The 23,536-nt window shown below is 37.5% G+C and overlaps 1 protein-coding gene across 15 annotated transcripts in view; it reads right to left on the bottom strand.

Moving 5' to 3' along the window:
- Positions 1–23,536, bottom strand: part of EVC2 (EvC ciliary complex subunit 2) — a 64,960-nt gene that overhangs the window by 33,740 nt on the left and 7,684 nt on the right. For 11 of the 15 annotated variants that reach the window (XM_086889201.1, XM_086889200.1, XM_086889203.1 and 8 more), the window contains exons 3-9: positions 20,217–20,377; positions 19,636–19,701; positions 15,610–15,796; positions 13,851–13,960; positions 12,680–12,742; positions 8,663–8,797; positions 7,047–7,198 (exon numbers count right to left, since the gene is read on the bottom strand). In XM_086889201.1, coding sequence (XP_086745327.1) covers positions 7,047–7,198; positions 8,663–8,797; positions 12,680–12,742; positions 13,851–13,960; positions 15,610–15,796; positions 19,636–19,701; positions 20,217–20,377 — 874 coding nt within the window. The remainder of the gene's footprint in view (positions 1–7,046; positions 7,199–8,662; positions 8,798–12,679; positions 12,743–13,850; positions 13,961–15,609; positions 15,797–19,635; positions 19,702–20,216; positions 20,378–23,536) is intronic. The other 4 variants (XM_086889205.1, XM_086889206.1, XM_086889207.1 and 1 more) reach the window with 1 other exon arrangement.

The raw sequence follows: 23,536 nt of genomic DNA, 5'->3' as shown, positions 1-23,536 counted from the left end.
TCAGCACCTACTAACCCTTTCTCACTGAGATGTGAAAGACTGAATTCCTCATCTCTCTCCCTGGAAAGTAACACTTCACAGCTCTACCACATTGTTACATAGCTCATAACACATAATTTACTCCTTATCACAAATACAGGGTTTTTTTAAAGCATGCTTCAAAGAAGATTAAAACCATTCCTCACCCACCGGTTACTTTTCCACTCTTCTTTATGAGTGATCCTGAGAATGAAAACCTTTCCCTCAGTCTTCCCACAGCACTTCTGCTTGCTGCAAGTCATTGTAGACCCAACCTGGTTCCATTTCAAGCAAGATTCTCACACTCATTTTCACCCTCAAGGAGAACTACAGTACCCCAGTAACTCCACATGATGGAAATGCAGGAGGAGCAATGATAATAATCACCTGACGCTGGTGTGTCACCAAGTGAATAACGAGGCTCCTAAGATCCTCGGGTGTATTTAACCTGCAACTCACACTCTTCATTTTCCTGACACCTCATTGGTGAAGAAGGCAATTGGTGAAGAAGGCAGAGAAGGTTTTGAACTGTTCCACCAAACGTCAACAGCAGAGAGAAAAGTATTTAAAAGCCACAGCTCTCCCAGGTCACATCTTCAAAGACAGCAGCCACACCATGACCTTTTGGCAGTGGCAGGTGAAGAACGGTTATGTCTGTAAAAACTTGAAAGCTCCCTTCTGTGTGATGTGCTCTATTTCTGATCCATGATCTTCACACAGCAGCCAGCAGAAATGAGACAAGCTCATCATACACATCAGAAACCTTGCTTCAATCCCTTTACTCAAAACAGAGGGGTTGAGGGCACCCCTAGCATGCTGCATCACACCAACAGTCAGTAAAAAAGGAATCCTGTATATATAATAAACTGAACGCTTTCATTTGGTTTCATTCAAGTCCCTCAGAAGAACAATGTTTACAATCAACCAGATTAAATGTTTCAAGTCACACAGGGAATAAAAATTCTAGCCTGACAGTCTGTGTCTCCTCAAGCCAAGGTACGTTTATTAATTTGTTTTAAATGCTCTGCACTCTGTTGTTACTGCACTTGTTTAAAAGGTCTTGCCTCACTTCCTGAGCATATTCAGCATCATAGAAACATGAAAGCTAATGAAGTACAGGTAGCTGTTGGCAACCTACTGATGAAATAGACGAAAGCTTTGGCTGGATAAAGCATGCAGAGAAAGGATGAAGACAGTACAGAAGGCAGGTGGCACAAAAGGGTGGGGGTAGGAAAGGTGAACAGAAGCATAGAAAATGAAACTTCAAACAGCAAGTGTAAAGCTTTTTCACTCACTTGAAGAGAAAGGTTTTAAAAATCTGTCAGAGAGATCTGGAAGTGGAGAATCCCAGATGTCAAACACAAAGAAGCAGAGAGAGTGTCTGAGCAACTGATGTCCTCCACAGACCTAGTGAAAGAACACAGGAAAGCAGCTGGGGTCAGGAAAGCAACTATAGTTAATTATAAAAGAAACCAACTATAGTTAATTATAAAAGAAACCAAACCAAAACACAACATGCTACAAAAAAGGAAACCTCTCATTAACTACCAATTAATTGTGTCTTTAAGTCTTATTCAAATTACAGGCCCACAGAGAGAATTTTTGAACAGGAGAACTAATAGCTGCTGACTTTAACAGTCCTAAAAATAACTAATGGCTTTCAAACACATTTTTAAAACTAATTCTGAATTTACAAAGATAAGAAACTACTGAGACACAACTTTCTGAAGTCTAAACGGGAGAGAAGCATTAAACAAATTCCCCTTCAGTGACACTTTCTCATGGAAACAGAAAAGCCTGTCATTCTCAGAAGGCTCATCTCTCCTCTGCCAATTAGTAGCACACATATTACAGAAAATATTCAGAGGAGACTGGAGCTCCATGGTAGCTGTTTCTGTAAAAGTATTGCTTCAAATACACAAGGCTCCTGAAAAGTATGTAATTAAGTAATTCAGAGCCACTGTTCCCACTTCAGCAGTGACTCAGAGCTCCAAGGCATGGCAGCTGCACCAACTCCCAATGGAGAGGGGAATAGAAAGAAGGAAGGACAGACAGACAAGCACCCCAGCCTAGTGGCACCCACTGTTACAGCCAGAGCAGCACATGTCCTGTACCCACAGGCACAGTAACGATGGGACAGCTGCAGTGGGGAAGGAAACAGGAGGACAACATCCAGCATTATACAGGTCCATGCTGACCTGTCACACTTCAGAGGAGTGAGGATGGAGAACGAGTCAGACAAAAGGAATCACAAAGAAACCAATTCCTGCAGTCCTGGCTTTAGTCACAGTAAGCAAAAGCAAGCCAATTTGAGCACAATGGGCATTAGAGGTCTCCAAAAGCTGCTGATGTGTTTTGTTTCACAAATTATCCATTCATTGAGGGGTTAGTAATACAGTATCAGTAAGTTGGGCTGCATTTTGTTTTTTGTTTTTTTGTCTGTTTAGTTTGTTGTGTTTTGTTGGTGTTTTTTTAAAGTACCATGCCAGTGTGACCCCTCTGTGCAGTCCCACACCTTCCTCCCTTCAACACTTCCCTCCTTTTTTCCTTACTTTGTACTCCATGCTCTTCTGCTGGGTCCAGTCTCAACAGACTCCAAACACTTCAGAGCAGGGATTTACACAGCTGCAGCACAACAAGGCACAAACCTTTGCAGGAGACTCAAACTGTACTAAAGTAGAAGCAGAGGCAATGGTATGAGGTCTGAACACCCACCAACAGCTACTGACTGCCCAAGCCCAAATTCTTCAGCCTACTATGCCAGAGTGGGATGTGCTGCTTTTTCCCTGGTCCCTGCCTGCTGCCAGGCTGTGTCAGCACAGGTCTGAAGATGCTCTGTGATACACCAGTAGCTGTACTGGCCTGCAGCCAGCTCTGAACTGGGCGAGTTCATCCATCAGTCCTGTGGCACTTACACAGCCAAGCATGAACTCAGCACAGCTCATGCAGCAGACTACAGAGAATACGAGACATCAGATCAGTAAATGAAATTGCTAAGAAAGGTACATAAGGACTATCTAAGGATGCCTTCACGTGGATGAGCCACAGATTATGTTTAGTATTCCAGAAGTCAGAATGCTGACAAAACCAAAAACAGGATTCCTGATACACAGCCAAGAAATTATAATCAAATAAAAAATTGAACAAGATAATAAATTGAGCTGAGAGACCAGTATCTCTTCAGAAAACAAAGGTTCATGAAAACCTGACAGAGTCTAAGCATTAGATCTGGCAGCAGTTTCACCTACCAAATTCCTTTAATTCTCCATAGTGATATAAAGAGAGTATTTAAATTCTTACAATTATTTGTTTAGAAAACATTTAAAAAATACAGCATTTAAGAGACTGAGAACCTCTGCATTGTTTGCAGAAAATAAGAACTGACAAATCAGTGATCTTCAGAAAATCAATTTTAAAAATATCTCTACCTACAATACTGCTGTAGCAACAGAATTCAGAAAATGGCTTAGAAGAGTAACTATGCAAAAAAAAAACATACGAAAGATTCTAATTCTGCTTCTGGTGAAGTCATCACACACTTCACTGATTTCAAAAACACCGGCAGCCTGAATACTAACAAAATAATAAATACTATTGCTGAATGCATTATGCATTAATGCCTGAGGAGCTTCCAACTCTGCTATGATCTCCTCAGATTCTTCTGATCTATCCAGGCAGGGTGAGTATTCAGATGACAGAAATGGGAGGTGATATCAACCTTCATTTAAAATTATATGGAATAAAGCATCAGGAACAGCAAAACTCTCAGAAGGACACACTCTTCTGGGTGAGAGAAATTGTTCCAGATAGACAGCAGAAACCACCCTTATAATACTAAATACTTCACACCTAGCCAGCATCAAAGAAAAGTGACATTTTTAAGATGAAAAAAGATATGTATTCATCAATTTCAAATCACTTGTTTTCTTCAGCTCCTCAGTCTTACAGGCTCCTATCATATATTAAGCATTTGAGCTCTGATGAAAAAAAAAAGTATAGGTTACACACTTGTGAAGTTTCTAGGAAAACTAGAAACTTAGTAGCATTCAGAACACAGAACTACAAATGCAGGGTTTGGAGTTCACACCATGAGCATTCACTGCATCTTGTATCAACATGATTATTATTTATAGTTATATTACTGCATTGTACACATTTCACAAAAAGAGAGTACTGAATATGCTCTCCCTTCTAAAATTCCAAAATTTTAATTACGCTCTTTCCAAGTTATGAAAAACAGAAATTTATCCCCCTATATTTTTTTTTGTACTAACCTTGTAACTATTTCTCACCATTTCCTGTGTAGCAATACTCAAGACTATGTGCTATGACAACATGATCATTTATACCCCATCCCCGGTGGTGTTCAAAGATAAGGCTTTGAACAACCTGGATAAGGCCTTGAGCAGACGGGTCTGGTGGGAGGTGTCCTCGCCTCTGGTTGGTGGGTTGGGAGTAGAGGATCTCTAAAGTCCCTTATAATCCCCTAAGATTCTATGATTCTTACTTTCCATTTAAATTCAGGCTTTAAAAAACCAGAACACTTGCTCCATAGCAAATCAAATTGGCAGGTACAGCAAGAAATTTAGATTTTAAAAGAAAAAGTGAACTCTTCAGATCACGGCAAATTGTTTATATTTTTCTGTCAAAGCTTTTTGGAGACAGTTTAATCCTGTTCTCTAGTACACTGGCCTCAGTGTTCTCTACCACAGGACAAAATCAGCTGCAATGTACACATATTACTTACTCATTTGCCAAAATAACTGGCAGTACATATTGTGTATCAGCAAGCAGGTTCAAATTCAGCTAGATCTTTGACAACTCAAGGAAGCACAGCTGTACAAAATGAAGATTAAAAAGAAAAGATGTAGTACTGAAAAGCCATTTAAAGAAATTATGTTCCCTTCAATGTATCTGTATCTTTTGAGACTATGAGAATGGTCAAGCTCCATCACACTGGACACAAACCAAAACTGCTCAGCTTTCTTCATATTCTCCTGCAGACATATAGAAAAAGAGGCCCACAACATTTTGGAACATGATCTTCTAGTGTGCACATCAAATATCCAAATCATATAGCTTCCCCTCATTAGTATTCATTGCCCAGAGGCCAATATTCAGTAATATACACAGCAAGGAACCTAGCGAGAATAAAAGCCAAGCTATTTTGCTGCATAATGTACATCAAGGATATGACTTATTTAAACAAAATTCACAAAATGAGTAACCAAAAAGCTTCCTTATGAAACATTTAAAGTATGTTTTGTTCTCTAGCCAATCCTCCTGACACTGCAAACTGTCTATACTCCAAAGATGTCCCTGTCCATAAATATTGAACACATGCTCCTGATGTATCTCCTAAACAATTTGGCACTCTCACTTCTTAAAAAACAGAACAATTTTACGTTGCAAAGAAGAAAATAACATGTGGCTCTTACTTTTCAGAGTATTTTTCTCATTTGTATCTGAAAGAGTAGAATGATTCCAACTGTGACAGTGCAATGAAAAGGATGTTACTGATTATGCTGGCAAGCTTGTACGTGTGTCACATAGACAAAAATAAAACATACCTGCATCAAAACATGCAGAAAGAATTACCAAGGTAGCTGATGTTGATTACAAACAAGAGGATGTTGGTTGGCTGAAAATTCCTATCACCTTTTCAATCATCTTTCATAGCAGGAATCACTCTAACTCTGAATACCTTTGTAGTCTATCTACTATCCTCACCCTGGAAAAAGGAAGATAGCTTAGAAGGTGAAGCAGGTTAGTGAGTGTTGACTAATGGGCAACGCTTTATTTACTGCAACACTACCTCTTTAGAGGTAAAGAAAACAAAACTGAGGAAAAAGGAAGCAAGAGACATATGCACTGACTTCGTAAAAATGTTAAAAAACTTTAGCCCTGGACAGGCATTCAAACTAAGATACAAATCATGTTTTGTAGGCTTAGAAATAAACCTGTTGTAAAAATAAACCTTTCCAAAAGTTTGCAAGAATATTTACCTTTTTATCCATAATGTATCTGAAAGCAGTTCAGCAATTTTTTTTCAACCCAGCTAGATACTAACTATCCCTGAAATAAATTAAAGTGAGTTTTAAAAAAATTTTGATCCTGTTCTTATTAATATTCACAAAATTATTTTCAGGATAAGCCTTCACATAGCCCAAGTTGCTATACAGATATAAAAGCAAGGACCAATGTGCAATTTACAGAGATAAGTTTCCAATTATCAGGGAAAGGCAAAAAATAATGTTGTTGGTTGCTCTTTAAGAAAGAAAACTCCACCCATGGTTTTGTAACTTTCCAGCCTCTACAGATTTTATAGTTGCATAGTACTGCCTTTAACCTCACTTACCAGGAGGTAATGGTAAGACTGCATCAACAACAACTGTTCACCTTCACATAGGACCTTTTTATAAAATTGATCTGAAGAACAGGTGATCTTTAACAGTGGCACATTTCCGTCAAAAAGCCTTTCAACAGTATCAGGAGTGTTTCTGTGCTCTAGCAAGTGGTCCCACCAATCACAGGTACCTGGTATCCTTCTGACAGCACTACAAACTTTCACACCTTAGACTCTGATCCAGCTGTTTTCAAAATACACTGCTGAACAGTAACGCTGGCACTCAGCAGGGGCTCTCTTTTCTAGGACAAAAGCCACCCTTTTGAAAGTAGAATGTGTTAAGCAACAGTAGAATACTGTGTTTTAGTATCTTGCACACCAAGAAATTTCCCTTCATGTAGTGAACAACAGAGACAAAGCAAGGTGTTTATTTGGATTGGAAAACTTGCATGTCTGAGGCCTAGATGGAGTTCTGATTTCTTAAAGTGAATTGATATGAAATATGATGGCTTTTCATTCTCATGGATGATTGTTTGAAACAGTTCAAAAACCTAAGGTAGTGCAGCAATATGTGTAAACAGACACTATAAAAAAACAATAAAGAGGAGATACTCAAAATATATTAAAAGGTTTGGCTGATGATAAAAATAATAAATGTGATGTAATAGCAGTGAATTCTTACTCTTCTAAAGCCTGAAGCATGTTCCCAGGTTCTTCAAAGGACAGAATATCAATGATTTGGTCATTCATAGTTATGTCTTCACTAAAGAGATCACCTGAATTAAATTGAGAATGCTCCAGTTTGTGATTTTGGCTGAGATCAGGCTGTATCTCCTAAAAAATAAAAAGGGGAGAAAAAGCAGCAAACTTTAGACTGTAAAAAACAAATGTTTCATGAGTGTCCGATCTACTTTTTTTGCAGTTTAACTCTGGGCGAAAAGGTTTCTACTTATCATCAAACTGTAAAGCTGGAAAGAATATAAAGAGGTTGTGCAGTTCAGATATGTCTCTGAAATCAAATATACTGCTTTTATTTTAGACTGATCTTTTTTAGTATATAACTGATCTGGAATACAGAAGAAGAACTGGAGAACACAGAACATTTGTGAAATCATCTACGAAGTTGTCTTCCACTTCAAACTTTCTAGGTAATTTTCAAAAAAATTGCAGTGGTATACAAATTACATATGGCAACATTACAGTATTATTAGGTGAACAACATGGAAAAACTAATCCTATCCATGATGGAAGTGACTCAGTTCACGGAGACTTCAGATTGAGGGCTAATAATACGGTGTAAAAACCTCAATATAAATATCTGATGCTAGACCAAGCTAGACCTTTTTTACTAATTCATTATTACTATTTCTGCTGTAGAAAGAAGCAAGTCACATCCTTTTCATTCAAAGAGATTAATTTTTCAGACATAAAATAAATAAAAGTTACAGATGGTGTAATTTTCAACTGCAGAAAGGCTGTAAGTAATTGTGAACTACTCTGGTCAATTCAAAGGGATGAGAGATTCACCACCTTTTCGGTAGACAAGGGGGTCAAACCTCTCAGCATACCTCTCTTAGGACTGCTCCAGTCACTGTAATATTTTCACTAAGGTCTCTAATCTCCCTCCCAATAAAGTTGTTATACTTTACATAAATACAAAAATAATTAATAGAAGGAACAGCTGGAACTGCACCAACTTGATTAACATTTATCAGATTCTGTATCTTCTTTCTCTGGTCCAATATATACTGAAAAACTTCCTTCAAACTGGCACAGAACAATGAAAATACTTCATCCTCAATCCTTTCTGATTCTTAATCACTGAAGATATTATTGCACACTTAAGAAACTAAGACCAAAATTCAAATCCCTATTCCTGGTAATTGGAAAAAAATTTTGCACCCAAGTTGCTGTGTTCAAAATCAGCTGTCTACTCTCTTGGAAACTTTTAACCCCGAGACTTCCCGCTTCTAATTCTGAGGCACAGAGGGGAGGAAGAGAGGAATACGGAAAGAAATGAACAGGTAAAGGGTAATCCCCCTCTGCTCTAGAGCGAACATCCACCTACTGACAGCATGTTTTTTGATCAGGGTATCATTCTTACATTCACCTCTAAATCTGATTGCACTGAATTTTAGAGGCTGTGGAGATTACAGTACCTGTGAGCCAAATCCATCACTTGGTGGCTTTTTATTCATCTTCAAAAACTCTTCAGACAATCTTAGTTAGCAAGTTATCATCATCATCATCATCATCATCATCATCATCATCATCATCATCCTGACAGACAGTACTCACCTGGTTTTTACTACAGAAACTCCATTTTAATATTTGGGTTCGGTAAACGATGAAAAAGACAACACATGTCAATACAAGGGAAACAAAAAAAGCAATGAAGAACCCTGAAGCACAGATGGCATGGCCATATAAAATCTGAAATTAAAAGATCATTTAATTAAAATGTTATTTTAAATACATATAAAGATCAGATCATAACTGTAATTCAAAGACTGTAACTGTAAGCAAACAGTAAATTGTTTTTAAATGGCTTCACACAACTTCAGGATTTCTCAGCATTACATTATTACTACATCTTGAAGAATATTTTCAAACAAGTGTGTATTTTCAATGGGTTTCCAAGTCAGCACAATTTGCTATGTTTACCTTGTCCACATTTCTGTGTAATTCAAGCAAGAATTTTTTTGCTGTGACTTTTGGGTGCTCTGTACTTAATAGCCTATTTTCGAAAGTTGCCACTCTTCTAAGAAGTCTACTTGAAATTGATGGCATTTGATGTTGCTCATAGACTCTGGAAAGTCAGTCAGATGTTGGCTACTTTAATTAACGGCCATTTCTTGATTCAGTGAAACTGAGTAAACACCAGAGGAAGAAGGTACCAATATGAGTTCAGAATAAACATGCAACTGTCACCCACTCAATCTGTGTGCAACCTTGCAGCTTCTGCATTAGCCTGAGTCAGAAAAGGCTGGCAGGAGCACTGGAACCATAAGCCATATAACAACTTTGTAGACCTTCTACTGTAGCTCTTAAATTAATCTTTAAATTGAATTGCATTAAAAATTAATTTTTATTTCATGGTCTATGTAGCAAAAATTAGTTCAGTGTTTGTTTAGTTCTATGAGATCTTTCAATGAAAAACATATCACAGCTATTAGTATAATGTTTCACCACGAACTGATCACTCTGCTAGGGCTAGGAACTGTAAATAATTAACATGCTGCTTGCAAGCTGGGCTTGTTTTTTCCCTTGGGGCAGAAACTTAACAGCATTCCATAGGGTCACTGGTAACTCTGCATAGGAAACAATATTCAAACATGGACTACAATTTGAAAATAATTTATTGCAATTTAACACCTGTGTCACATCAGGACTCTGACTGAAATCCCTTCACTTTCAGGGAACAGGAGATGCCATAGATAATACTTAGGGAAAAAAAGCCACTTTGATAACCACTTCATCATTTTGTCTGAACCCACTTGCATTTGTCCAAATTCCATGCACTCTGTGAAATTTAAGGATCTGTCTAGGCTTTTTTTCCCTTGCTGGGAAAGCAAGGATCTGTTGAGGCTATGGATTCAGTACAGCTGGAAAGAAGCTGTTTAAGTTTTGAAGAAAAAGAACTGGCTATGGAATGACTCTGTGCCTTCTAATTAAAAGGTGAGACCCATGGTGGGACAATCAGTTTGCATGAGGGCAGGCAGTTTTGTCTGTGCTTTTATTTTAAAGAAAATGGGCTCTGGATGGACAGTCCATGTCATGGCGGGGGGGGCTGTCAGTCCAAGCAGAACACAGCAGGTGCTTAATGCCATCTGAAAGCACCACAGCAGATGGTGCAGGAGAGGTGCCCTGCCTCAAGTCAAGACCAGTTTTGGCCCTGCAGATCAACCTCCAAACCACAGACATCAGCAGGCCTCAAAAGCCATTCCTTAAGCTAGACTCTAATGCCATCCCAATAGCTGGAAGAGGCATTACAGGCCAAAGTCTCAAGAGCCAAATTGCTCCCACTGCTTTGCCTGATGATGAGGGAAGCAAACCTCAGAAAAATCAGTGTAAAGGAATTATTATCATCTCTCCCATGCAACATCCTTAGATGGGAGAACTTTCCTTTTCACCAGTGTCCCATTCAGCATCAAACTCCCCTGGCCAAGGGCAGAGGCACAAAGTATTCACAGGCCCTGTCAGTGTGCTGGAATCTGACACGGACACTCAGATGAGCAACACTCATATTTTTTTCATAACCCACAAAATGACCTTGTTCCAGGCAACCAAGCATTTTCTTCCAGTGGCACAGAAGAGAAATACACAGGGTCTGTAAAACTTTAAAGAACAGCATAGTATCTAAGTGTTCAAGCAAATCAAGTGAAAGCTGATGGGACCAATGTAGCATGACACTCCCATGACCACATAATTAATTCTTCACTTGTCATTCTCAAAGTCAACATCTACTGTCCACTTAGTGACATATGTGCACTGGCTTTAACATACCCGTGAACAGGCTTAAATAATTATTTTTAATAAATAAATCTGAGATGGAGAGCATTTTTGACAGCTGATAATATAAATGAAATAAAATACATCACACCTTCTCCAGCTAATCCAAATTTCCTTGCACTGGTTTCATTCCAAAACACCTTATGCTTGGCCACAGCCCAAAGTCAAATATTATGCATGTGAAACATGACGTGTTAAATAATTTCTAAGCTTTATTTTTCAAAAATTTATGGTATTTTCCACGCATCTTTACCACATATTTTAGTTACAAAGCCTATTCATTTACTAAGTTCAAATGCAGCTGAGCTAATTTTACTTACCTACGGAATACTTCACAAGAACTTTCAGAGGTCTAACTATCAAGTTAAAATTGGAAAAAATAATAAGCTCACTAAAAAGGTTTTATGTATAGTAACAGATCGCAGAAATTTTCATAGTCAGTTGAGACCAATGTAGCTTACAGTCTTGGCTTAAGACATCAGCAACTGCTGCAAATCAATTCACACTGACTTCTACAAAAAATATTAATGAAGTTATTTTTCTAACCCAGTTAGCTACTTCATGGTTTACACCTCTCAGAGTTTCCAAAAAATAGATTTATGGCAAGTCCATTTTTAATTCTTAGCTATACAAATGTCCTTTTAAATATTACTAGATCTTTATCCAGGGACAATGAGTTCTCTAGCTTATGTATAGTTTTACTTAATATCATGTTTAATAATTTAATAATCATGGCTTTCATTTTAGCAGAATGGGCACTTGATCTTCCATTACGAGAAAGCCACGTCCAGACATGTATCCATTACAATAACAAAAGCTGAGAAAGCAGAGATCCCCAGCAGAATACTGGAACAAGAGGCCCCTGTGCCCAATCTCCAAACAGATTACTTATTCAAAAGGCAGAGAAAAACTCATGGGACAGGTCCATGGAAGGAATAGGTGGTCTTAGTCCTCAGGGTGTATTCAGGCAAGCTCTGTTCACATACACAGCCATGGCAAAAATGCTCTATGGTGAAACAAACTGTTTGCTTCTGCCTGACCACAAATAATCCCAGTACTCTTGCCAACCAAGCCACAGCTTCTTTAAAAATGACCCGTTGCAATAGCAGCCTGTCGAGTTAATGAGAGGCTGGGGGAGAAAAACAAGTTTGGTGAAGGGATTACTCTAGCAATGAAACTGATGGATGAAGTAGAAAGTTTTTTAATTAAAAAAATATCTGGAAGAATAATACTTCTGCAATCAATGTAATTTTGAAGGTTTTTTTGCCTGTTATAAACTACTTTTCAGAATTCCTTCAGAAGCCAAGAACAAAAAGTCATATTGGAAGAATGACGAGTTAAAAAATGAAAGGAAGCATAAACTCTGCCACTCTTTCTGCAGTTTTATTTCTCAGTCTTGAGTATCAGCATCATACAGAAACCTCAGTGGGTGGAGGATACCTTTATCCTTTTGTAAAAACAAAAAGCTTTGTCATGGTAGTTAGGCACAGCAGCAGGTGAGCATATTCCTCATCACAGTTTCCTGCGCCTGAACAATTCTTCAAACGAAAGAAGATGGCAAGGAGCATAATGGCATTTTTAGCTTTTCCATACTAAATATTGTTGGTTACAGACAAAAAAAGACCTCTTATGTTGAGACCTGTTTTCTTCTTCTTAAAATGTGAGAAGGCAGAATTTGTGTTTGATTACTAGCCAATAGCTGAGTGATGAGACACAAGTACATCCTTAGCTCCTAGGGTTTACTTTCAATTGTCCAGAAGTATAGGGAAGAGAGTCAATATAATACCAAATCATAGAATTTACCTTGGTCTTTTCTTCTTCTGTTATGGTAAATGACGCTGTCAATGATACAAAATGTGTTTTATTCTGAGAGAGATACAAAAAAGTATCTGTATTAAAAAAAAAGCAAAATCCACTGGCAAACAGCCCAGTCTCTAGAAAAGCCTCTCCTTAGAAGATTAGCTATACTTCTCATTAAGCTTAAAGCTGCAATAAATCTGATAGGAAAATGCAGTGTACTTAGAGGTAACACTAAAAGATATGGAAGCAGCTGCTCTATGGGATACACTCCCCATATCCCAATACACAAAGTATTACATTTTTCTTTGCCTACAAAATCTGAGTTGGCTGAGAATGCACAGAACAGGAGTCACAGTCAGTACATAAATCTCTACTTTTACCATGCCCTGTTTTTTAAAGTTTTCCTCTCCGCCACTCTAGTACCACTCCCATACACACAGAACATTTCTTCCTCCTAAACCAAGGAGAAAGGCAATTGAAATCAAAATACATCTGCATCTTTCATTTTTAATTTTTTTAAATATTTTTAATTTTTTAATCTGCAGGTTACAATTACACGTAGTTGTGAAAACCACAGAAAAAAAACATCAAGCCATATTTAAGAATTGAAAATTTTTACTTTGGCAGAAACTACTTGTCCTGTCTCCTACTCTAAGCCAGGCTAATTCCAGCATTAGACCAATTGCTTCAGAGTCTGATGCAACAGAGATCTCAAAAATCAGCAAGGATGGAGATTTCTCAGCTTCTCTGAAAAATCTTTCAGATCCAGAAAACTCTTATACTAAAAAGTGTCTTTCTAATGAGCAATGAGGTTTTCCTTTGCTGCAATTTGTTTTTCAGTTAAAATAAATTATTTTACTATAAAAATATGACAAAGCTTTCTATCTTAGACTTCAGGAATACACGTTAGTATGTGGGCCACTTATTTCCAGATCAATAAACCGGAGAGAAATATGAGAAGTATAAAGAAAGGCTCCGTGACAACACACAAAAATAACTTTACTTTAGGACTTCTTAAGCTATGCATTTATAAATTAATAGTAAACAATCAGAGAGACTAAGAGCTTAATTTCATTACATGATAATCTCATTGTTTAGGCAAGCAAGAATTATCTTGAAGACTATTCTTTATACAAAAATTGTGAAGAGCGGAATAAAATTGTGAATAAAATACCTGTGATGAACTCTTGAAAGTTAGCTTTGCAGGCAGTGTCAAGACCCTGCCATGCCACATTTCTTCTGCATCAAGAAGTGCAGAGTAGTTGATTGCAAAGTGTTCTCCACCTATTAAAACATAGATATGGATAGATTTGCTCTGTTTCCATGAAAATTTCTTAAAGATCCCTGGGGAAGGCTTGGGACAGCACTGGAGCTTTTCCTTTCTGACATAGCAGATGCCACACATCCAGAGTAGACAGTTGATGGCCACTTGAACTCAGCAACATCCTGCTGCCTCTAAGAATTCAAGCAAATTCAGCCCAGGATCTGGAAACTGCATCAAATGATGCCCTGACCTACCCAAAACATCATTTTTTGATACCAAAAAATTCTTTATGAGATGATTTTAAAATGTTTTTTATTATAGAATGGACCGGCTACATTTTAACCACTAACTTGTTGATTCTTCCCTTGTTGAAACCAAAGAGATATCTGACAAATTTCAGGTGAATTTTGATTCACAATGCACTGAAGTATGGAAAAATAATTATGGCAAACATTGAGCATGACAGTACATAGGCCAGTGTAGACAGAACCTTTCTGCCCAGACTTAGCGGCAAGGTATGGGCTGACTTCAGGATTAATATAGTAATGACCAGACTCAAACTATGAGGAAATCTGGTCTGCTGGATTTTCTTCCACTTCAGTATTTTTCACACTGATTTGTCTGGAGAAGCTAGCTTCAGCTCCAGATTCAGTAATTATAAATTATGTAGCAACTCCAACTTGGTTTACTAGATCAGATATGCAAGCCACTTTTCTAGTCTTTCTCAAGGACAACTGTTTCTAGGAAATCTCTGTGAAAAGCCAGCAATTCCTTGATATTTCCAAAAAGACCAGTCCTGCAATCAGTACCACTGCTCACACTGGTGTTATCAGAAATGGAGTTTGGCTATCCAGTTGCAACCAGACAGCACCCCCATATCTACTTATTTATCTTTTCTATGGGGACATCCTTCAACATAAAACTATCAAAACCAGAGATACTTTGATCATAAACAGGAATCAGTGAACACTTCTGAAGCTCCCTGAGAAGCATTGTGACTCCATAAAAAGCAAGCTGCTAATTTTCGACATGCTTGTGATTAGGAAAAAGGAGATGAAGAAATCAAGAAAGATAAAATTTAATGCATGTGGACTGACTGAACTGCTATCAATTAGAAAAGGAACAAACTGACTTCATAATGGGAAAACGTTTATTTCACTATTACTTGTTTTGACTTTTTATATTTTTTTCAGTTTGGAGAGACCAGATAATGAGAAGAGCTGCCTTGTTTCTGATGAATCATTTTCCCTGTTTTCATGGCCTTTTGCAATTCCAATGCACCTCAATACCTCAGGCAAGCTGAGATGCCACACTTGGCTAAAGAAGGCTCAAAATATGATTAAAATGCCTTTTGCAGAAGTTTTTAAAAACATCCAAAATTAAAAATACCATTGTAAAAGACTCTCATTTTTGATAGCAACTTTTACAAAGTACAGAAGGTTCAGTTCTGTGCCTGGAAGAAGTTCAAAGGTGGCAGTCAAAACAGTTAACAGTGAGCTGACACAATTGGAAACTGCAGCCTAAAACCTTTCCCAGACTTTTTCACCTGTATTAAGTGATAATCAAATAATTTACACCACTATAATTTAATAAATAAATAAATACTGTGATTTTAACAGGTACACTTTGACATGTATTATCAGGGGTATTTTACTGCAGATTTTGTTACCTTGCAGGAAACTTTTCCTGTAAATCTGTATGCCATCTGTGGTCTTATTCCCACTGGTTTTTTGAATGTGTAGACCAGTGATGTTGTCCAGGAGGATAAGATCTGTGATGTTTGTTGAGAGGAATGTGTTGGTGTTATTAATCACAAGTTTAATGTATGCAGTTTGAGGGTCATGTTCAACATCCACCTGAAAACAGAAATATTAGTATTAATGGTGCAAGATGGCTATATGTGCATCTTAACAGCAAAAATCATAGCCTCGATTACAAATAAAACTTCATTATATGTGTAAATTCATTTTCTGAAGGTATTTTGAGTGATCTGCAAATGAAACTACACTCAGTTTGATCTCACACTCCCAGTGAGATTTTAACCTTTGGTATGTCAAGCTGTTGCTTGGAGACAGTGGAAGAAAGCCAAAAGGTGGAAACCCAGCTCATACTGGACCAGAAGTATAATCAAGTTCTGAATGTCCCTGTGATACTGCATACAATGCAAAACTGGATCATAACTTTATAATCAGAGTTTGGAAAATTCTTAAATTTGTACCTTTGTGCCATGAAGATGCTTCTTTTGCAAGCTGCCTCACTGCAAAGCAATTCTCTCCATGCAGTTTTGGTCTTTATTTTCCTTTTTTTCATAGCAACCCCATTCTCTGAAGGACACCGGCTGTCTAGACTTACCCTTCCCATGTGAGGGCAGATGGAGCCACCAGTGAACTTGGGAATTCATGGCTCTGCTTCCAATTAGCGATGAAGAACATACACTAATCACCAATCTCTAGCAACATGTGATATTATTTATTCCTTCCATTAAGCCCTTAAGTCTTACTGAGCAATTATACTCTCTAAAAATGAAATTACTCTTAAGCACAGAGTTGCTTACTGACCTCTCACCTTCCAAACTGCCTTCCTGTGTAACTGGTATTAAAACCAGAATTGTCTAAATCTTTATAGGATCTATAAGAATATGGTGATCTGTAGTATATTCATGATGATTTATGAGGTTTCAAATATTGACACTAAATTAACAGTCCTTTAACTGACAGAATTACGATTCAGGCTGAACCTTTCTCTTCTTACATCTTCCTTTTATGGAAATGCCTACACTGTATCTGGACACCAGCAAATATAAAATAATAAAGCAGTCACCACGAAAAATGTGTTCTAAAAATATGAATTGTGATAGCCTTCAGAAATCACACCAGAGTTCATGGTAGCACAGGGTCCAATTCATGTACCTATGGTCTGTGCATGTCATACTAATTCAGCATAGAACCAGATCACAGTTTTAGAATTACATGAATCAAGGGGAAGAAATAGCGTAATTAAATTATTAAGGCTTAGTCCACATTTAAGTGACATCATGACAAAATTCCCAACTATTTATTGTACTAGAAGCTGCAAACAATGTATAAAAATATATGTATTAATGCATGTATAAAAATAGGCTTAGTTATATTTCTGAGGAAACCATTACCAACTTCATATGATTATATATCATGAGTTATACCCCAGCTTCTGAGAGTTAAAATCATCAGGTATTAAAAATGTATTGTATTTTGGTCAGATTTTCTCTCTCCTGGCTTCTGAACCTGCATGATGCAGTCAAGATACCTTTCAACATTTCATGTGCTATCACAAAGGCTAGATATTTCCTTTAAAAAGCAAAACCAAAACGAAACAGGAAAAAAGTCTTAAATCCACATTTCTCATTAATATTAAATCCATGTTTTTCGTTCCTTATTTTTGACTGGCAATCAGACTTAAGCTCAATTGCAAAGGGGTTGAAAGAATTCAGATTTTTTTTCCCCCCCCTGAAATCAGCAGCTGAGAATCAAGCAAACAGTATGGTTTGACTGCTCCTAGAAAGAACCCCTCTATGCAGTGCTGCCACTGTGATCAGTGACCACTGGTTATCTTGTTTAAGTTGCTCCTCTTATTTACCTGGAGATGTTTTAACCTGGTTTTGGAGCAGTTAGGCTGCCAGGCACCTACAGGAACCAAACCCAATGGCAGCCATTGATAATGTATAAGCAGCTACTCTATTTCCTCTCAGCTGCTAAAGTGCCCCGTGTGTCATCAGCCCCTGCAAGTGATCTCACTTCAGGTACCCGGGAGAGTGGCCTGGAAGAACCACAGTAAGAGCATGGACACGACAGGAGGAAAGAGAGGGGGAAGGAATTGCCATAGAAGTTGAAAGGAATGGAAGATCCTTGTTAGGAATAAGTTAGAACAACTAGAAACAGTAAAGGAGGAAGAAAAAAGATTATAGAATCATTGATAATCTCCAATGCACGAATGCTTAGGAGATTAAGAAACAAGACAGGTAAAAGTGTTAGAAGACAAGCAATTAAATTTAAAGATTTATTTCAGCTCTGCTAAGGATTATTGTCACTGTGAAGTACTATTACAGAAAAGGTCATGTCATACTATGGAATGAAGCTCTTAAAGAAACACATTTCTGGAAAGAAGGAAGACAGTGGATGCTGGAAGCACAGGTAAAATTTAAACACCTCAGTTTCAATTAGGCTATTCTACATTAAGATGTTGGAAAAATCCTGACTCCAAGAAGAAAATATATGACACCTCCATGCTCTGAGGAGCAACTCATTGCAGGAGGAGGAAAATGTGCAAAATTCACTTTTTTTCTATTTAAAATAGATAAAGAGCACCATATGGCCAGTCTGTCTCTTAGCATGAAAGCATTTGTTCACTCAAAATAGGACTGAAGCAGAAGACAAGGTAAGCCAAAGAAAATTAAATGTGAACTGCATTTGCAGGTGGAAGACAGTCACATATAATTGTATAGTTTTCAGTAATTTGCAACTAATAGCACTACAAAAATATTTTCTGATAAAGCCACCATCTACAATTGATTACCTTTAATCTCCTGCAGAGTTATTTGGCTCTTAATGAAGCTGTGTGAGGCTGTGTTGTAAACAGCAGAAAAAAGAACATGGGACTGTTTCAAAGTCTGTTTTTGAGGGGCTCTGTTATAAAAATTGGGAATCCACAGACAGAAAAGCAGATTTGTGTTACTACTTCTTATGTCTGAAATGCTCACTATTCAGCCTCATTAATCATGATATACTGCCACTTCAATAACAACATTGGAGGAATTAGCACCATAAGATGTGATGCACATTCATTCTTCTGTACAGAGCTGATCTGGTGAAGGTTATAATGTCACCTCTTCTGTACTGGTTACTGAATCCTCTACCCTCATAGGCACCATTTCAGTGGCTGAATTCAGACTGGTCCTAAAACTGGATGTGCTCTCGCTCTCTCTCTCTCCAGGAGATAGCAAAGATGAACTGACAGTAATTATAAAAATTCATACCTGCTTCATCCAGTGCAAAGAAAGGGAAAATAAAAAAGGTGGGAAAAAAAAGAGAAAAATAACAGTCTAGTAAAAATAAAATGGGAAGTTAAAAAAATTCTTAAAATAGGGAGGTCTTTACTCCTCATAAGCATTTACACAAGTCAAATGAAACCTTTTTTCATTAAATACTGTGCTATAGGTGTGTCCCACACAATATGCAGACTACGACACAATGGCTTTTCTATGTCTGTGTGCTAGGATGCCCAAACACACAATGGGCAACACAGAGATCAGTGCTTCATCTTTCAAAAGAAGACCACATTTGACCCAGTAGCCAGGTAGGACATCCATGGCTGGGCTAGGGGAATATCTCAGAAGGTTTATCTCATCTTGTAAAATTTGTCTCTATCCAGCCTATTGGCTGATTACTCCAGAGTTCACTGGGATTTGCCCACCTGCAGTTTTGGAAAATCACAGTCAGGTTTTTACTTCAACCACAATCCAAAATGCCCTGAAGCCTGGGAGATTTCACTGACTTCTGTTTTGAACCAACATTGCAAAAAAGACAGTGGGACCATGGTAACAGCAAAATGCACACACTCCCAAAAACTCAGAATGGGCACAATTAGGTTTTCACTTTTCAAAGGTCACTTGGGTACAAAGTTCCTATCAAATTAACAAGACAAATGTAAGAAAACTTACCATACCACATTTCTGAAGGGTTATTCCAAATTCAGAAGACACTGACATATTGGACACATCTTCAGGCTATGAAGGAAGGGGAAAAATCTACATAGTGTATGAAAATATAATTCACAAACTTCAGCAACAAGTTAAATTATATAAATAAAGAAATTATTAAAAAAAAAAAGTAGAGGCACTAATCGCCTTCAAATTTAAGAGTTTTATTATCCCAACTTTTTTCTAGTCCAAATGTGTAAAAACTACTTATTCCCACAAGTAATTATTAGAATCTTAATTGATATATTCATCTTCTGACTATCATGATTCACAAAAAAATCACACTATGCACAAAGTTCATCAGACTACACAGATTCTTTTCATTACTAAGTATCAATCAGAATTTACACAGCAATCTCTCAGCAGTACCTGTCACAGTAATTCTTTGGAAGTCCCAAAACTAGTTGGTGTTGCTGAAGTTGTGTCAAATTAACACAATCTGAGACAGAACTAGAAGTGTACTAACTGGATAGTAAATTCCCAACATTCAGTTTTTACAGAATTGCTATAATCCTCAAAAATACCAAAAGTGGCAAACCGACCAGAAGGGGGCTGATGTCAGACTCTCGTTTGAACAACACCTTCTTTGTCCATGAGGGTATCAAGGCAAACAGTGAATGGCTCCACTGGCTGTCTGAGGCTGCAGAGGTCAAAAGCTGCTGAGAGGCTTTGCTTGCCTCAGTGACCACAGGAAAGGGCATTTCTGAAAAGCAAGGTAACATTCAGCGTTAGAGCTAAGGCTGGGTTCTGCATGGCAGCCACTTGGTGCAGAGTCCAGCTAGGGAGGGGCTCATGCCACCAGTGCTCCGTGTGCATGCAGAACCAGATACTCTCTATCAAGGTAGTCAAAATCCTGACAGGCAACAGAGACTGAGGCCAGCCTCTGAGGAAACAGAGATTGGATTTGTCCTACAAAACCCAGCAGGAGTCAGAACAAAACTGTCTTCTCCCTAAGGAACTCCCATACACCCCACAGAAAACTTCTTGCCATTTAAATGTAAAGCATTTCATGCATGAGTTAAAAGGTTTAAGCCATAAGTTAACTGTTAATATTTTCAACTCAAGGAAACTTTTAGCAAATCATAAGGAAGTCAAACAATCCACAATGTGTGGAGCATCAGTGCTAAAGGTGCTAAGTTCTGCTTCAAAAATACTCTTCCAATTCAGCACTGACTTTGCCAATACATATTCAGAACTGAAATACTTCTCAGCTGAGGATGGGTCTCAGTTACATTGCAGCTGAAATGCCATCAAATCAAATGCTCATAAATTTAATAATAAGTAATATAAATGCTAGCTTATACTCTTAAATTTTTATGAAAGATTAGTCAGTGATATAACACAAAGTAATAGGCATAGTTTTGAAATCACATCACTTTGATCTACAAAAGTAAAAGCACCTATGACATTAATAAAAGAAGCTTATACTAAAAATAAATAATTTAATATGTTAAATTACCAAAAGGTAAAGCTGCTGAATTAATAGAAAAATATTATGAAAATTTAGAATGTTAGCTGCTTGTCTATGTTCAAAGAAGTTATCTTTTTCATTTTTTACTTAATATTATTCTCATTTATTACTTATTTTAAAATCAATTTTCAGCAATATACATTAATATGAACAAAAACTCCCATTACAAAAGCAAGTAATTTTGTAAAATTATTTTTCTATGAAAAAGCCTATTACATATTAACAAAATATGGAAAGCTGAAGACAGTAAAATCTCATTAATATAAGAAGCAGAAGTTTTTTTGAAAAGCCACTCTTTGTAAGAAGAATAATATAGGGAAATACAATTAGTTGCAAATAGAAAAGCATGAACAGAGCATTCAGAACTGGATCCTTAAAATGAGCATTGATGCACACAAATCACTGAAAATAATTCTGTTAACATAATGATTAGATGCAATCCTGTTGCTTACAAAACCCAGGTGGACATGTATTTGGGGAGCTTCCCTGTCTTCCCATGTTTATTTGGAAGGGAAGAGTTTACACTTGACAAAATTGTGGATATATGGGCCAGGGAAAGCTGATGTCTATATTTTATGAACCATTTTAATTCACTTCTCTAAGTTTTACTTAAATATTTAAACCACTGTTAAACAATGTGACAGACTTGGACTAATTTAGGGACTGTAAAAAGAACATGGTAAACTCAGTAAGAATAGGAACATGTATAATTACAACAAAGGCCTGCATATCTTCAGGGTTGGAATTTTTTCAAGACAGTCATGCATGCCTTTCTGTTTCGTATTTCAAGGCTAAACAGTGGTCCAAATCACTGAGAATTAAACCAGTGCTAAATTTTCAGTGTAGTACAAACCTGCTAAATACCAATCTGAGCTCACCTAGCCATGACACTCCCCAGCAGACCCAAATATACTGTATCTCATCTCCAGTGGTTCTAATCCTGTTTCTGACTACTGAATCAAGCATCTTTGCAGTTTTATATAAATATATTCATACACTGAAAAGATTCATTTTATATAGGCTGTGTCGCTCATACATTGATGTAATTGTCACCCCATTCCTATGAAGGTGGAGCACAAATGCTCCTTTTAGTTTTCTTGCCTGACTACTCCTCTACAGTGAACAGAAACCCTGAATGAGCTTCTTTATAGGGCTTTTTAAGAGTCAGAAGTCAAAATGACAAAGTGTATGAGCAACTCCTAGCTTTAAGTGCTTCCTGTTTAGATCATATCCTTCAGAATTCTGGATGAGGGCAGTCAACCAAGAAAAGTGTGTAATTGCTTCATAGAGTATCTTTTTATCTTGTGTCCTGTGTAGTAAAACATCTCCATGAGCAGGCCCAACTGCACTTTACATGTGATAGCAAAGCCTGATACTCCTCCTCTAGAGAGTATCAAGTCCACAGTAATCAATTTAATTAACTGATCATGTTCCCTGACTCTGAATGAATCTCTGGATTAATTATTACATAGATGAGTCTGTTTTCAAGCTGTGCTTTGTGCAAGCTTTGTGCATCACTTACAATCCCAAGACAATGTGCCCAAGTCCCAGCAGAAGTCTCCAGGCATGTTATTTGGCTGCTCCATCAGTAGCTGAAGTAGTTGAACATTATGTTAAGCAGCCTCAGCATTGATGATGATGATGATGACAAGGATGTTTCTGCAAATCCACTTGTATCTTCCCAGTACTCAGTGAAAGGTTTTGCTTAAACAGATTCAAGCAGTATGATGCACGTCCATACAGCAACTTGCACCACTGCCTTTCTCAAGAATTTTTCTCATCCTTCCTATTAATTTTTAACAATATAGGCTGTTCTATAATACCCTGGATCCATTGCCAGTAAAGCTGCACTTTTCTGTAGCATTCTTGTTTCTAGTATTGACTGTCAGTTAAATAAAATAACTTTTTTCTGATCCACACATATTTAGCTGTCACTGAAACAGCTAATCTACAAGAACTTAACTGCTTTTCCACATAACTTGCTGCATACTCAACATCAGCCAACATAATTGTATTTATCAATTCACCTGCTGTCTCTTTTCAGCTAAGTTCCTATAGTAGATGTAGGATAGTAGATATCTGCAGGGTGCTTGAAAAGCTGGACTCTAATATCTGAGAAAGGATGGTACAGGCATAATACAGTCTGTTGTTTTCACATATATACTAGATTTCTGTTTTGAAATTGTTTTGTTTTTTTTAACAAATAGATTCATCTGACCTTGGAAAATACTAACACTTGACTGCTAAAACCTTTCACTGGGAAGCACAGAGCTTTCTTCTGGATGCTACTCAGAAGTGCAATTTGTTTCCATGGTGCCAGCAACAGTGCCCCTTCAGAGATGCATCCCAGTTCTGAGAGACTCTGAGGTCTCCTTGTTCCTTCCACTCTGT

This window comes from Cyanistes caeruleus, chromosome 5 (assembly GCF_971803275.1).
Source record: "Cyanistes caeruleus chromosome 5, bCyaCae1.hap1.1, whole genome shotgun sequence".
In the NCBI taxonomy this organism is placed as follows: Eukaryota; Metazoa; Chordata; class Aves; order Passeriformes; family Paridae; genus Cyanistes; species Cyanistes caeruleus.
Note: the sequence above shows the minus strand (reverse complement) of the source record. Positions and strands in the feature narration are given on the sequence as shown.